The sequence below is a fragment of the Vigna umbellata genome, chromosome 3 (genome assembly GCF_029865625.1).
Source record: "Vigna umbellata cultivar VRB3 chromosome 3, Vumbellata_1.0, whole genome shotgun sequence".
Classification (NCBI taxonomy): Eukaryota; Viridiplantae; Streptophyta; class Magnoliopsida; order Fabales; family Fabaceae; genus Vigna; species Vigna umbellata.
In genome coordinates, this window is record NC_142167.1 from 6,683,570 (window position 1) to 6,701,342 (window position 17,773).

At 34.8% G+C, this 17,773-nt stretch overlaps 1 protein-coding gene and 1 pseudogene across 1 annotated transcript; both read right to left on the bottom strand.

Annotated features, from left to right (window-relative positions):
- Positions 1–1,180: 1,180 nt before the first annotated feature.
- On the bottom strand, positions 1,181–1,924 carry LOC148201507 (secreted RxLR effector protein 161 pseudogene; annotated as a pseudogene).
- An 8,841-nt stretch (positions 1,925–10,765) lies between these two features.
- On the bottom strand, positions 10,766–11,901 carry SAP5 (A20/AN1-like zinc finger family protein). Its single transcript, XM_047300630.2, has one exon. It carries the CDS (start codon positions 11,779–11,781, stop codon positions 11,098–11,100), a length of 684 nt encoding a protein of 227 aa, XP_047156586.2. The 5' UTR covers positions 11,782–11,901; the 3' UTR covers positions 10,766–11,097.
- Between the last annotated feature and the right edge of the window lie 5,872 nt (positions 11,902–17,773).

A 17,773-nucleotide genomic window follows, 5' to 3' on the forward strand; every position in this document is an offset into this window, starting at 1 on the left:
ATAAAGCATGAACTATGAACGTGTAGTGTAGTATTAACAACAAACAATAAACAAGTTCAATAAAAAAACTACAACAAACAGGTTCAATCAAACAAAAACAACAAACAAGTTAAAAAAAACAAATAAGTTCTTCAAAACGAAAAACGAAAACTAACCTTCAAAAGTGGGTTCATCGAAATAAAGTATTGCCATCAGTGAGAAAGAAAGCAGAATGCGCCTAAGAAGGACAATAGCACGAAAATAATCGGTAAAAACAAACGAAAATCATACCTAAAGTAGTTAGTTAACTTGCATTTGTAACAAATGAAAGAAAGATTACATGTGATGGTCATCAAACTTTGTTCTAGAAAAGTTTGAGTAGAGAAGAGGGTATCGCGCGCTAAGATAAAGTGAATGAATTTTCAATCTCCCGCTCAAATTTTTATTGAATTCACTAACCTTTTAACGTCTAACGTTGGGGCATTCGACATTTTATATCCTTTTGACGTCCAATTCTAGCGAATTCGACGTCATACATAAATACATTTTCATCTTCGGGCCAAACATTTTCGCAAAATTTACCTAATATAACAAATTGACGTAAATTACAGATCTAAACGACGTTTAGTTATTGCATTTATTTACAAAAATGCCACTAGTCATTTTTAACGTTGGTTATTCAATGGTTGGACGTTGAACGCGTGACGTTATACGCTGTTTTTGCACTAGTGTAAGAGAAGAAATATGAGCAACAAGAGAAAAGGTTCCTTGAAAATCAATACCAAATTGCTAAGAAAACCCACAAGCATTGAGCCTAAGTTTAAAAGCAACAGACCCAACTAAGTTTAATTTATGTTTAAATAACCATTACAACTTATAGGTTGCTTACTTGGTGGAAGAGGAACAACAAACCAAGTGTTATTGGATTGCATAGCTTGAAGTTCATCATCAATAACAACCTTTTGTGAAATGGCATTCAAAAACATGTTTTTATGATTACAAAAAGTAGGTATATGTAGAGCAGTAGAGAGAATATATCTTTGGAAACAAAAAGTGCCCAATCCCTATAATTAAGTTCATCCCTATAACTAATCCTGAAAATTAGCTAATGTAGTAAATCAACCTATATTTGGTAATTTACTATACAGTGAACCAATTAAAAATCTTAACACTCCCCCTCAAGTTGGTGCATAAATGTCAGTCACAGGCCCAACTTATTTAGAAATTTGGAGAACACTGGTTTTAGAACTGCTTTAGTGAGAATATCAACCAACTGATCTTCTGTTATGATCTTAGGCAACTCTGAAATCTTCCTATCCAACTTTTCCTTGATGAAAAACTTGTCTACTTCAACATGCTTTGTGCAATCATGTTGTACTAGATTATGGGCAATATCACACACAACTTTGTTGTTACAATACAGCTGGATTGGTTGCCTATGAGGGTATCCCAAATCTTCCAACAGTAGCTTCAACCACAATGCTTCACATAGACCAAGTGTTGTACCTCTAAATTCAGCTTCTGCACATGAGCGAGCAACCACGTTTTGTTTTTTACTCCTCCAAGTTACAAGATTTCCACCTACAAAAGTGAAATAACTTGATGTAGACCTCCTGTCATCTATGGATCCAGCCCAATCTGCATCTGTATATACATTTATTTCTTTATAATCAGTGTGTTTAGTGAACAAAATACCCCTTCCAGGTGCAGATTTCAAATACCTTAAGATGTGCATGACAACATTCATATGTTTTTCTCCTGGGTTGTGCATGTACTGACTAACAACACTTAATGAATAAGTAAGATATGGCCTAGTATGGGCCAAGTACATTAATCTTCCTACAAGCCTTTGATATCTTCCTTTGTCAACCGGTATCTGATTTGGCTCAAGACACAATTTCAATCCTTCTTCAATAGGAGTAGTAGTAGTATGACACTCTTCCATGCCTGTTTCTCGCAAAAGATCTAGGATATATTTTCTTTGGGAGAGAAATAGTCCTGTTTTTTATCTGGAAACTTCTATCCCAAGAAAATATTTCAGAGGACCAAGTTCTTTCATTTCAAATTTTTCAAAATAAATATCTTTGTAGAGCTTTCTTTTCTTTACATCAAACTGTTGTAACGGCCAATCTAAGTTTACTGCTAGAGATAACAACACTCGAACAATGTTAAGTTTAGCCACAGGAGCAAATGTCTCCATATAGTCTGCCCCATAAGTTTGAGTGTAGCCCTTTGCTAGTAACCTTGATGGAAGCTACTTCCAGCTGGATTCACGCAAGGAGGAGTTCCAAACTAGAGTAGAACAACCATGGAAATAGGTGCAGCGGAAAATGGAAAATAGTGAAGTGTTTGAAGTGTTTAAAGGTGAAGTGAAGAGTGTGGTTGAGGCCTCACAGCTTAGAAGGCCTTCCTTTAGAGGAAGGAAGCTAGAGGAATGGTGGAGAAGTAGAAAATCAAGAGTGACTCAAGAGCAATAGGGCTAGAAATTAATTTCTGCAGCATTTCACTAAGCTTAAAAGTGAGAAAATACAAAGGGGAGACCCTCTTATTTATAGGTGAATAAGGGCCTCAATTCTGAGCTAAATTCCCTCCAAAATTCAAAATACAAAGCAAGCTTGAAGGCAAGTCAGCTGGGTCACAGGAAGCATGCTGGGTCACAGGAAGCATGCTGGGTCACATGGACAGTGTTGCCAAAACGTGCTTCAGGCTGCTCCGCTGGGGCTGGAGCCCCCCTGTCTTAGGGGGCTGGAGCGCACGTGAGCCAGGAAGTCCATTTGGTGCATCTGAGTTGGAGCCTCCCCTGGCTGAGGGCGCTGGAGCGGCCCTGGTGCTAATCCCTTGAAGTGTTTTTCCCAATTTTGATTAGTTGACCATGGCTCTTGCTTTTATTGTATCCTACAAAACAAATATTAGTTTAGACAAGAGAAGAAGGATTTTCATAAGTAACCTTCCATAGAAGTAAAGTGTTAGGTTATCCTTCTTCTTCTTAAATCTTCCTTGCCATGGCTCTAGTAAGAGGTCCAATGTGATTCCTTGATGGTCTTCCATAAGACCCTTCCTCTTGAAAATGATCTATCCTCACATCTGCTTCATCCTGTTGATCATCTCCTGTGAAAGGAATTAAGTCACAGCATGTATGCATTATCATTTATCTTTCTGACCACTTTGAAAGGACCATCTCCTCTTGGACTAAGTTTGGACTTTTGTTAAGAGGGAAACCTTTCCTTTTCTCAAATGAAGCCAAACTAAGTCTCCTTCTTCAAAGAATATTTTCTTTCTCCCTTTGCTGTTATATTCTGTATATTTTTGAGTTTGTTTTTCAATTTGGTTTTTAACCTTCTCATATAACTTCTTGATAAACTTCACTTTAGATAAACCCTCTTTATGAAGAAAAGAAGATGATTCTGGAAGAGGAAGTAAATCAAGAGGTGTAATAGGGTTAAAACCATAAACAACCTCAAAAGGAGAAAGATTAGTAGTCTTGTGAACTACTCTATTATAAGCAAATTCAATATGAGGTAGATGATCATCCCAACTTTTTCTATTACCTCTTAATATTACCCTCAACAAAGTAGATAAAGATCTATTTACTACTTTAGTTTGTCCATCAGTTTGTGGGTGACATGTGGTAGAAAATAGAAGTTTAGTTCCTAGCTTTTCCCATAAAGTTTTCCAAAAATGGCTTAGGAACTTAACATCTCTATCAGATACTATGGTTTTGGGTAAGCCATGCAATCTCACTATTTCTTTAAAGAAGAGTCTAGAGATATAGCTAGCATCATCTACTTTGTGACATGGTATTAAATGTGCCATTTTACTAAAACGATCTACTACCAGAAATATAGAATCATACCCTTTTTGAGTTCGTGGCAGTCCTAGAACAAAATCCATACTTATGTCCTCCCAAGGGGTATTAGCTATAGGAAGAGGAGTATAGAGTCCATGAGGCATGATTTTTGACTTAGCTTGTAAACAAGCTATGCACTTAGAACAATGCCTTTGAACATTTACTCTCATGTGTGGCCAATAGAACTTACTTTTTAAAATGCTTAGAGTTTTATCAACTCCATGATGGCCCATGAGTCCTCCTCCATGACTCTCTTTGATAAGAAGTTTTCTAATGGATCCTTGGGGTATACAAAGTTTTCCTTTATTAAAAAGATACCCCTCAGAAAGATAGAATCCATCAAAAGGCTTCTTAAGACATGATGAATAAGTGGATGCAAATGTTTCATCATTTTCATATAGTTCTCTTATATCATCAAATCCTAATATTTGTGAACCTAGAGTTACTAATAATGCATGTCTTCTAGATAAAGCATTCGCAACAACATTAGTACTCCCCTTTTTGTGTTTGATGACATAGGGAAATTGCTCCAGGTATTCCACCCACTTGGCATGTCTCTTGTTTAGCTTTCCCTTCCCTTTAAGATACTTGAGAGATTCATGGTCAGTATGTATAATAAATTCTCTATTTACCAAATAGTTCTCCCAAGTTTTTAAAGCTCTAACGAGGGCATACAATTCTTTATCATAGGTAGGATAGTTTAGAGTAGGTCCCCTAAGTTTTTCACTGAAGTAAGCTAGGGGATGACCTTCTTGAATTAAAACAGCTCCTATCCCTACCCCAGATGCATCACATTCTAGTTCAAAAGCTTTGGAAAAATCAGGCAAGACTAGAATAGGTGCATGAGTTAACTTATGTTTCAAGGTCTCAAAAGATAAAACTTGCTTATCACCCCAAATAAAAGGAACATCCTTCTTGACCAGTTCATTCAAAGGAGCAGCTATAGTAGAGAAGTCTTTTACAAATCTTCTATAAAAGCTGGCTAATCCATGGAAACTTCTCACCTCTCCTATTGTCTTAAGGGTTGGTCATTCTTGTATGGCCTTGATCTTCTCAGGATCAACATGTACACCTTCTTTTCCAACTTTGAATCCAAGGAATATCACACTTTCATGACAAAAAGGACATTTATCAAAGTTGACAAAGAGATGATGTTCTCTAAGAAGAAGCAAGACCTTTCTGACATGGCTAAGATGCTCTTGAAAACCTTGACTATAGATTAAGATATCATCAAAGTAGACCACTACAAACCTTCCTATGCATTACCTAAGGACATGGTTCATTAATCTCATGAATGTACTAGGAGCATTGGTTAAGCCAAAGGGCATGACTAACCATTCATACAAACCAAACTTGGTCTTGAAAGGAGTCTTCCATTCATCACCTTCTTTAATTCTTATTTGATGATATCCGCTTTGGAGATCAATTTTGGTAAAAATGTTTGCTCCATGTAATTCATCTAACATGTCATCTAATTTGGGAATAGAGTGCCTATATTTAACATTTATGTTGTTGATGGCCCTACAATCTGTACACATTCTCCAAGATCCATCCTTCTTAGGAACCAGCAACACAGGCACAACACAAGGACTTAGACTTTTCTGGATCCACCCTTTGTTCAATAATTCATTAACTTGTTTCTCTATCTCTTTTGTTTCCATGGGGTTGGTCCTATAGGTTGGTCTATTAGGAAGGCTTGCCCCAGGCACCAAATCTATTTGATGTTCTATTCCCCTCAAAGGTGGTAAGCCACTTAGTACCTCTTTAGAAAACAAATCATCAAATTCTTTCAAAAGTTTTTGCAACCCCTTTGGTAGAGAACCAAGTTCATAATTTACTGAAACAAGTGCCTCTTTGCAATAGAGAAGAAAATGAGGTTGTCCAAGCAAAATTTTCTTAGAACTTTTCAAAGTTTGGGGTTGGACAACTTCTTTGGTTGAGGCACTATTTACCAAACTCATATCCTTCTCTTTTTTCTCCTTCCTTTTTTCCTTTTTCTTTTCTCCATCCAACTTCTTCTTAAGAATTATTTGGTCCTCTCTTACTTGTAAAGGTGTAAGAGGACACAAAACAATCTTCTTGCCCTTGTGTTGAATGGTGATTTTGTTGGTGACTCCATTAGAAATCTTAACAGAAATTTTGTAGCCTAGCTATAAGATTGTGGCTCAAAGTTGACAGTAATATGAAAAATGTAATTAGTATTTGATCTAGAAAGCTTAGAGTAATTAATACTACATTGAATAGAATAGGTAGTGATGTGGGTAATTACATTATGACAATGAAAATCATTTAAATAAGATGGAGGATGAGTAACCCGAGAGTTTCAGCAACAAGTAAGAGGATGATGTGTGATAGATGAAGAATGAAAATCATGATTAATATGAGTATCTAAGGGAGTAGGTTTATTATGCAAATTATCATCATAAAAAACATTGTAGCAAAATTAGGTAGAACAAGTTGAAAAATATACTGGTTTAGACTACATATTGATATTGTGAAAAGGGAAAATGTGTTACTAAAATTTGACATCACTAGATATAAAAATCTTGTTATTTTTTATGTCAAAAAGTTATAGCCTTTATATCCTACGGGATAACCAATTAAAACCACAACAATGGCCTTGAGGCTAAATTTATTATTGTAGCCTTTATATAAAGAGGATTGCATGAAGAGAAGAAACAAGAACAAGATTTATTATTGCTCTTACGTTATCAACATTCTCTCTCGCTTACATTGTCTAGACTTTCTCGTTGAAAATATATCTTCTCTACGAGAGTTATCATTTGTAGTTGTTTTACAAAAACCTTTATTATTTTGTATATTCAAAAGATAATTAAAATACTTGTTGGTTTAACTTAGTGGAGTTAAACGATCTAGTCAGTTGGACCAATGTAAAACTAGGAGTGGTGAAACTCATCTAACCAGTTGGGTTAGTTTTTAAAACCAGGAATGGTCAAACTCGATTGCAATATTTTAAAGATTTGTGAAACCCCTTAAGAGTGGTTAAGGGAGTACTGGACATGGCTCGATTTGGAGTGAACCAATATAAGTATAAGTCTTCATCCTTGCTTTCATTTTAAAAGTTTTATAAATGCTTATGAAAATCTTTAAGTGTTCAACACTACATGCAAACCGTCTAACCTTGCATTAACATCTAACACTTATTCGTGAAAAAGTTTTAAACTCTATTCAAATCTCCCTCTCCCTGCCCACCACCCACACCCTCCCCCCCTCCCCCCTCCCAATAGAATTAGGCAATAAGGCATATGAATCATGAGTAGGAGTATAGGATTGATATAAATGTTTAAAACAAGATATGCGTGAAGTAGCCCCAAAATCTAATATTCATCAAAAAGAACATTTAGTAGAAGAAAAAGGAATATTGTTACTTATCACAATAATAGCAATATCATCAAGTTTATTTTCAGAGGCCATTTTTGTAGTGAGAAAATTTATCATTTGTTGGTATTTTGTAGGAGTTAAAAAAGAAGAAGAATTATCAACATTAGTATCAACTTGATTAACACTATATAAGTGTCATGATTCTTGAAATAGTTTGGGGGATATTCAACTAGCTTGTAGCATTTTTGTTTAGTATGACCAAGTAATTCACAATGACTGCACTTAGGTTGAGATTTCTTTTGAAATTTTTATTCTTAGCATTATCAGAAATCTTGTGACAGGATTTAACCAAAAACGTAAAAGAATCAGTAGGAGTAGAGGATGAAGAATGACCAATAATTTTGTGTTGCGCCTCTTCTTGAAGGATAAGGTAGAAAACATTATCAATAGATGAAAGAGGATCGAAAAGGAGGATTTAACCACAAATATGAGAAAATGATTCATTAAGACCCATCAGAAAAGGCATAACATATTATGATTCAGTATGAGCTTGAAGATGTTGGAGACCTCTACATGAACACTAAAATGGGGTCGTTAACTGAAAGTTCCTCTAAGATTGACTTGAGGGTCGTGTAATACATGTTGACATTGTCAAATCCTTGTTGTAGAGACATCAATTATCGACAAAGTTGAAAGATATGTGGTCCATTCTTTCCTGAAAATTTAGTTTTCAAATCCTCCCAAATTTTGTGTGTTGTAGTGGCAAAAGGAACGTTGGTGGCGAATTCCTTTTAAATTGAATTATACAACTAAGATCATTCAAAGGAGGTTTTCGGAGACTTTCATATACCAAGGGAGTATGTTCTTGACAAAGAGAGTAACACGACTCCATGTGGATATTGGAAGAGAATTACGAATTACTCGTTGAGATAATTATCACAAGATAATTACTTAATTCGGGAATTTCTCTTCTACAATCACATTCTTGGTATTTTTATTTTTAGGGATAGAAATCGTAGATGAATAAAAAGATAAAAATAATAATAAGAATAGAAGAAGAAAAGAGTCGAGAGAAGGTTTTGTAGAAAAGTAAATTGTAGTAAAGTAAATTATCAAGGGTAAAGCAAGAACTTGTAAAGCAAATCAACGAAAGAAGTGACCAAAATTGCTACAACTAACATTGGATCAACATCTTTCTTGTTTGTGGTGTTATTAGACTATTTAAAATTGTATCCACAATTTGTAACTACTAACTTACACTTGAACTACCTATTTATATTTTCCCTTTTATTGACAATTAATAAAATAAAAGGAAAATTACTAAAAATGAATTAACTTTCTTAAACTACCATGTCATGTTAGGTGTACCCATTTTTTCCACGTTTTGCAGCAATTATTATAAGTATCTCCTTTCTCGATCAACTTTAACCTTTGCCTTGATTGCATTTCTCTCGATGTTTTCTACCTCTCGACCACACTTCAATTTCTAGACAACATTTTCTTTTGATCCCCTTCCTTAATCCCATGTCTTTCGATACATTTCTCTTTACTCCTTTGAGACTTTTTGTATCTACTCACCTTTCTTCATTATATTCCTTTGATTTGATTTACTTCTAAATACCCTCAATAGATGCTCGGCAAGATAATGATATTTCATGATTATCATGAATAAGTATTCTCTTAATGCTCAATCCAACTCTTCAACTCCAGGACTCTCCAGATTCCTTGTCTTGCACGTTTTCACATTGATTGTTAAAAATTGTCACATGCCTCTTAATGATCTTCACATTTATTGCAATGTCCATGCCTAGTGTTGTCAAAACGGGTAACCTGGCCTGACCCGGCCTAACCCATCATGGGTTGGTCACTTAATAAGTCAATCCAACCCAGCTCATTTATTAGCAAGCCAAAAAAATTCAAATGTGGCCTAGTCCACCACGAGTTGGTGGGTTAAATGGGATTACTCACTAGCTCACTTAATCACATATATATTTTTTTAAATCTAAAAAATTAATTTTTCTTTTGTAGTTCAAATTTAAATAAATTTTACTTTAAAATGATGTTAAACTTCAAAAACAATTCAAAATACAAAAGTATAAACAATTCAAATGTAATCTAAAAACAAACACAAAAAGGGAACAAATAAGTTTCTAAAATTAATAATTTTTATGTTATTTGTCCATTTATAATAATAGAGTCTTAAATAGATAAACTCATAATATTTTTCTCTCTTAAAAACATATTTTTCTTTATCTCGTCTACAAGACAATAAAAAAAGTGTTAACTAATAATATTAAAACATAAAGTACTTTTCAAACCGAACTCGGTCTAAACTTGTGATGGATCAAGTTGGTTCACGAGTTCTAACTCATTTTGACAGACATATTATTATTATTATTATTATTATTATTATTATTATTATTATTATTATTATTATTATTATTATAGAGAAACTTAAATACATGTTATCTTTGTACTTGGGTATGTTATTTTTTTTAATTTAAACAACCCAGTTTTAAAAGAAATATACATAATTATAAAAAAATATTTTAAATTTTTTAAAAGAATATATGATTTTGTTATTTTAAATATAGAAATTAAGCATTTATATTTGACGACAGTAATTATACAATTACATATTTGATCTAATAAAAAAATTATTTATATGTATTAAAAGATAAAATTATTTAATTAAAAAGTACAAAAAACATCATTTAAAAAACCATTCGTTTTTTAATAAAGAATAAATTATCAACTGAAAGACAATTAAAAAAAATGTATTTCTATAATGGTTTATAAATTAAACGACTCACTTATAATTCGTTTATAATCCCTTTTCATCTATTCACACTTTAACTATCTGTAAGTCAAATAAGCCTAATTTGAAAAATTCTCAAAAACAAGAAGATTGGAATATCTTAGAGGATACATAACCTAATAAGGCAATTCGCTATCCTCTTATCCGAAATAAATATACTTCCTCAGGAAAAAAAGAAAACAGAAAAATTTAAGATTCGTTTTATTAAATAAAAAAATATTCCTTTCGAGAAAAAAAAAAACTATGAAAAATGTCTGTGTCATACGTCACATACCTTTATTCAGCAAACACCTGGCGATACTCTATTGGGTCACATAAGGCACCAGTCACTTTCATAAAGGAAAAAACCGCGATATCTAGCACCCGAACTCGTTATCTCACAGCCCGATATATCGTCACATGTCAAATCACGTGGCCCCCACCCCACTTTCAATTATCGCTGTTACCGAAAATTCCATTTTCAAAGCGTCGAAATTACCACAATACCCCCACGAACACCGCCGAATTACTCCACCACGCCGTGTCTCATTTCTCAGAAAAATCATCATCGCCCACCAAATAATCTAACAAGAAAATTCAACGTTTTCCAGAAATTAATTTCAATTCAAAATCACGAGTTCAATCTCAGAATCAATCGATTTCAGTAGTAAATTAATTTCTAATCAAACAAACTCATATTTTCTCAAACAACGAACCGTCATCGATGATGCAAACAACAATATTCCTCGATCGAAATTACGCAAGTAATCAGATCCACGACGTGAGAATGGAAACAAACATGGTAAATCACAATAATTTATCATTTCAAGATCAAATCGGGAAGAAAACAAGCGTAAAAATAAGAGGAAAAAAAAATATGAAACGATCTGAGCTTGATCGAACACAAGAGAAATTCAGATAAATTCTTCTTCATCTTTTCGGCAACAATCTCTCTCTCTAAACCTCACACACGCTCTCTCTTAAATCTGTCATCAGCTACTTTCTTTTGCTTCTCTATATATATAATCTGAAAAAAACAAAAGCGAAGATCCGTGACCCGAACCGATCGTGCGGAGCCGGGTCAACGACGAGATTCCGTTTCGGGTTTCTCTTCCTTTTTGTTTTTTCTTCTTCAGACTTTGACGATCTTCGCGGCTCTAACCACCGGATTCTCCCTGGCGATGGCTTCTCTACCGGCGGCTTTGTAGTCGTAACTGCAGTCGTGGCGATCGGAGTACCGATGCTCGGCGCAGAAGAGTTCACCACACCGGCACCGGAATCCGGTGAGTCCGACCTTTCGCCGGCAACCGGAGCAGCGATTGACGACGCGCTTGGCCTCGGACGGCGTGTTTTGGTCGGAGGAGGGAGGATCTGCAGCCAAGGAAGGCTCTTCGGGGAAGGATCTCTTCTGAGGACGCGCGGACGCACCGGATCTAGCGGAGGGGGAGGAGACTCCGGCGGTGGCCACGGTAGCGGATGACGTTGTGGCGGTGGAAGCTGTGAAGGCGGTGAAGCAGTTCTGGCACATGTTGTTGGTGGCAGGGTTCCCTGTGACCCCGCAGTTGTTGACGCATAGAGTAATGGTTTCGGGAACCTTGAACTCGGTTTCTTCGTTCTCGGTTTTCTGAGCCATGGAGGAAGAGAAAACGGAGTTAGGTTTTTGCGATCGGAGAAAGAGAGAGAGAGAGAGAGAGAAAGGAGAAAAGGGTTGTGATTGTGGATGGGTTGCGAAGAGGGGCGAAAGAGAGGAGAGGGGGATTTGAAGGTGTTGCGATGCGTTGTGAGGTCGGTAATGGCAATGGAATATGGGCCTCATAGAGACGCGTATCAAACATTTCTTTCTTTTCTTTTTCTTTCTCTTTCTCTTTCCTTCATGCTCTGGCGGCGGAAATTACCAATTTGTCCAACTGCCTCCTTTCTTTGCGTTGTTGCTGTTGCAATTTGCCTCTGCCCCCTTTCTTTTCTCACAGGTTTCTGACGTGTTCCTGTCACTGCATCATCCAAATCATATGTCTCTGTCTTTTTCCTTTTATTTTTTATTATTTTATTCCCTTTATTATTGCTTTTATTATTATGGTGGTTGTTGCTCCTATTACTATTCTGATTCATTTTATTAGGTTGGGTGGGTTGCCTTCCAATTACACCTTTTCTTTCCATGCTACACTTTGTTAGAAATTTCTAAACATTCTCTTCCAATGCTTCTTACTGGACTTGGATTTCGTATTTCCAAGATTTTCCTGGAAATAGCTTCGTAAGACAGATCAATTTCAACATGGATGATTTATATGTAAAAGACTATATGATGTTTAACGAAGTAAGAATGTTCAAAATCTTTTTAGAATATAAGTAAACATATGAGTAAGGCTTAAGGAAGTTGTATTTCTTGGTCGAAATCTTTATATAGAGTCAGTGAGATATGGTTACATAGTTCAAGTAATTAATTAATGGTAAATAATCATTTTATAAATGACCGACCATAACAATTATATAACTTGAATACTTATTATTGATAAAATTGTCAAAGTTTTTTTTTTTTTTATAAAATCCTTCTATATACTAATACAAGTTCCTTATGTAAGTGGAAAAGATCTTATTTGGAAGACAATTGGTCTTTTGATCAAGTTGTGTAAGACTTACTTATGTAAGTGGAAAAGATCTTATTACAACATTAACTAATTTTTTTGGCGGAGTTGAAGTCGACTTTTATGTGCAACTGGATGACCTTTTGATCGGACTCTAGGTGGTTGTCTTTGACCATGATGATACTCGGTGTTACCTTCTAAAGTTTTGATTTTTGAACTTATTCTACTAGTAAAGTCATTCACACTTTTGATTTTTGTGTTGCATTAATGAAGGATTTTTTGTGATTATTGTTTTAGGCATGCAAAGCTGCCATTAAATGTATTTGACTTCTCTATTAATGTAGTAGTATCCCATTAGTTTGGGCAAGGAATGCGAAGCGCCGAACGTCGTATATATTTAGAGGGAAATGACATTTTATTAATCCCTTTTCTTTTAAATCTTTCAAACTCTCACTCTTCGCCTTCATTTTTTTTCATTTGCTCTGGGTTTCTTCTTCCCTCAGGTTTCCTTTCTCTACAAATTGTGTTTTTGCTATACAAGCTCTTCATTTTCACTCATTGAGAGACCTTTCTTCAACACCTTTTGTGCATTTTCCACTAGTAAGTATGTCTTCTTTGTCCAACTCCTCTTTAGGTCACCCTTTACTAGAGAGGGAGATTATCCTCATGGATGAGGGTTTTGTGTCCTTTTTTGATTCTCAAGATAGGGTTTCTTCACCAGAATCCCTATATGGTGTTTCCTTTGTAATCCTTTCTTCGAGGGTTTCTTTAGCAGTTTTGCAAAAGTGAAAGTCTAAGCCGAAGGGAAAGGGGAAACAAGTAACATCCCCATCTCCTAACAAATCGTTTCCTCCAAATCAAGGATTGTAGGTATACTTGGATTTGAGATGAGGTTGCCTTTTACATTTTTTATTTTACCTCTACCAAGAGAGTTATCGAGTTCGCAACTTCTTTTAGAATTTTTTCGGATGGGCTTACAACTCTTCCTTGTTCTCTCACATATATGGTTTTTATGAGACCTAGGATGAAGGAGGATAAGTTTATCTATGTTTATGTGTACTTTCAAAGATTTTGATGTAACTTTCCCTTTGACCGACTATGAGTCCAGTTTCCTCAATTACATGAACATTGCACCGACTCAACTTCCTCCTTATAGTTGGGCCTTTGTGCATTCCAGATCTTATGTACCCGGTTAGAGCTTGTATGTACTCTTCTTTTTTTTGTTTACTTTTACCAATTAAAGCATATACCTAAAGTCGATTGGGTGTCGCTGAATGGTACTCAATATGGTTCCCTCTTTATTGTATATACGTAGTCCTTCAAGAACTTTAAAACTCTCTTTTTCAAGTTAAAAGCTTCAACTAAAGAGGTCGAACTTCGTTTTTTCCTGAACCCTACTACTTGGCAACCAAATTCCCTTCAGTTGGGGTCACCATAACAAGTTCAAGTCGATAACATGTAGGCAAAAAAAGGGGTCATATTTCAAACCTAGGTGCAAGGGTTTCCTTAACCACATAGACCATGTTTCAATATGTGTGCAAGGGGCTCCTTCCTTATGGAATTTTTGCATGCGCAGTGATTTTGTTTGCAAACATGGGTTGTCTTTCCAACTTCAGTCGAGTTGCTAAAGATGATGGGTCCTGAAGGGGCTATTAACTATGTCGATGTGATGATGGCCCATGCAGTACTACAAATGCCACATGATTGGCAAGGCCCAACTGATAACGAAACTTGGTAAATTGAAGAAAGAAAAGGTGGGTATGGTTGTTGAGTTGTATAGTCATACATAGAAGATTGTCATATTAAAGCGACAAGAGGAGGATATGACTTTCAACCTAGAAAGGTGATAAGGTTAAGAAGAATAGGGATGAGGTAGTTGACCTTAATCATGATCTTGGTAAGAAGCTCATTAACAAGGACTTAGAATTGGCACAAAGTTCTAGCTGGATTAATATGTTAACCTTCAAGCTTGGCATTCTGAAAGAATATAAGTAAGGCTTGAAGGACTAGGCCGATAAGGCTGAAAGTAGCGCTGCTACTCTTTAAAAGAAAGTAACTTGCCTTTCCAAGACAATGGAAGAGTCAGACACTACCAAAAGTGAGTTTATTATCGAAAAGATGAAATTGGTAGAGTACCACTTAGTTGCTTATGTTGCAGGATTTGAAAAGGCAAAAAGATAAGCTAGTTACTTTGTTTTCGGCCTAAACTTGGTGTAGTTCAACATGGATAAGGAAATCGTAGTTAATGTCTTAGTTGTTGATGTGTAGAACTTTTGTAATGCCTTTTGAAACTTTGAAATGACCTTTTAGATCTATATTAAAATGATGAATGAATTTTTAAGCACATATGTATGTATGATGATACACTGATTTTACGCTTTATATGACTATTTATGGCTACGTTGACCGGACATTTTAAAGTTGCTTGTTTTAAGAAAGTATTGCATGTTAAATGGGCTTTTTGAATCTTGTCCCTTTAGGTAAGTTTGGATGTCGTTATCTTAAGCGTGCTTAACGTCGTCGTTTTCTAAATGACTTTTGTGTTGCTATTTGGAACGCTTCGTATTGTGTTGCCATCTTTGGATGAGCTTAGAGATGTGCCTACTTCTCTTTGATGTGTCTCGAGGTAAACTTAGTTAATAATTAAGTAAACAAACAATCTAAGTAAAAACTGACTTTATTAATGAAATATGGTGTGTCTTGTTAAAATCTTGTTCAAAAAATCTCAACTTAGGGATAAAATCCAAGTAAATGAAAAGGAGTACAAACCTCTTCTTACATTTAGTTGTGGTACTTCATTAGATGATTAAAATTTCACACGGTTAAAATTAGTTTTCATCAAAGTTCTTATAACTTGTGTGTGTTTTTTTTTCTGAAGAGAGTTTACTAGACGATAGGGGTTGTCCTAGTTAGGGGTGAGGTTTCCTTTTATTTTGTTTCCTCGAGCATCATTGAGTTTTCTCTAGACTTTGTTGCCTCTTTTAGAGGACCTTACATGAACTTGAGTGTTGTATCTTTGGGTTACTCTTTGTTTCGCAACAACTTCTCTAACTTGGGCTTCTTCTCTAATCTTGTTGATTAGGTTGAGGTTCGTCTGGAGACCAGGTTCATTTTGTTCTTCATCAAAGTGTTGGCAACACCATGATGTTTCGTCGAGCTCAACCAGTATCAATGCATCAGTCCCATATGATAACCATAAATGAGTTTCCCTTGTGGTCGATTGGGGTGTGCAATCGTACCCCTACAGGATGGATGGTATCTCTTCGAGCCAAAGGCATTTTGCTTACCCAAGCTTATTCTTTAACTCAATGAGAATTACCTTGTTAGAGACTTCAACTTGGTCGTTGGTTTGCATGTGTTCTACACTAGTACAAAAACAGCATACAACGCCGAATATTTTGGCTTTTAACGTCGCATTCGAGTTCAACATCGAATTTAAAAATTTGATGTTAACTTAACATCGAATTTTGTCAATATTCGACGTTTATCAATTCTTTTTGTTTTTTTTTTAATTAATTGTGATCCTTTTTTACAACTCTATGAGACTTGAAAAGGAAAAAAACAACAAATTTTAGTTTTTGGTATTTTATAAAGCATGAACTATAAACGTGTAGTGTAGTATCAACAACAAACAATAATAACCAACAACAAACAAGTTCAATCAAACAAAAACAACAAACAAGTTTAATCAAACAACAACAACAAACAAGTTCAACAAAAAAATAACAAACAAGTTCAACAAATAAGTTCTTCAAAACGAAAACGAAAACTAACCTTCAAAAGGTGGGTTCGTCGGAATAAAGTTTTGTCACCAGTGAAAGAGAAAGTAAAATGCACCTTCGAAGGACAAGAGCACGAAAGTAATCAGTTAAAACAAACAAAAATCATACATAAAGTAATTAATTAACATGCATTTGTATCAAATGAAAGAAAGATTACATGTGATGCTCGTCAAACTTCGTTTGAGAAAAGTTTAAGAAGAGAAGAGGGTATTGCGCGCTAAGATAAAGTGAATGAGTTTTCAATCTTCCACTCAAATTTTTATTGAATTCACTAACCTTTTGACGTGGAATTTAAAAGTTATTTGACGTTTTATATTTTTTACGTCGAATTACAATTCTAAACGACGTTTAATAATTGAATTTATTTACAAAAATGTCACCACTCATTTTTAACGTTGGCTATTCAATTGTTGGACATTGAACGCATGATGTTATACGCTGTTTTTGTACTAGTACTATGAAGGAATGTTGATATTTGACGTCGAGCTATCTGAGGAATTGTTCAAACCCTTTGTCAATGAATTGTTGTTCATTATTCATCACAATGGAGTGTGACAACCCATGCCAGCATATGATGTTCTTCTAACAAAACTTTTCACTTGTTGGGTTCTGATAGTGGTTAAAGGCTCCGCTTTGATTCACTTTGTGAAATAGCCGATGACCATTATGAAGAATTTTACCTACCTTTTTACTAACGAGGAAGGGCTGAGTATGTCCACACCGCATGTTGTGAATGACCATGAGATCATTATTGTGTGCAACTTTTCATGAGGTAATTGGTATAACGAGGCTTATTGTTGGCACTCTTGACACTTAATGATGAAGTCATGTGCATCTTTCTTTAAGGTTGGCCAGTATTAGCCGACTTTAAATACTTGAGCGGCCATGCACCGAACTCTTAAGTGCATGCCATAAATTCCTTGATCCATCTCAGTCAATACATATAAGCTGACATCTGAACTAAAACATGTTAAAATGGTGCAAACAACTCAAACCATATCCTAGAAAGTATTTAATATGTTAAAAAGATTTAAAACAGTTGAATTAAAAAGATTATATCCATTTAATTTTAAAGTTTAAGAATCAAAATACATTAAAACTTAAGACAAATAAATTTTAGTTTCAAAACTAAAACTATATTTAATTTTTTTTAAAATAAAGTTGATGATGTGACTTACGTTTATTTTTATTACCGTCAAAATATTATTATTAGTTAAAAGAAAATTATAAAAAATAATACACTCAAAACTTTGAATTCTTTATACGAATAAAATAAAAATATAAAGTGCATATTAAAGAAAAATGTCCATTTATATATATAGGTGAAAAATATGTCTTTTAAAGAAAAAAAGTCCATTTACAATTTACGTCTTTATGATAATTTTATATGTACGTTCTTGTGGCAGTTTCAATATCTAATCACATCCTATCTCATAATATTGAG

What these genes read in the sequence shown, in the direction of transcription:
- SAP5 (XM_047300630.2), bottom strand. Translation starts at nt 11,781, where the DNA reads ATGAGGCCCATATTCCATTGCCATTACCGACCTCACAACGCATCGCAA.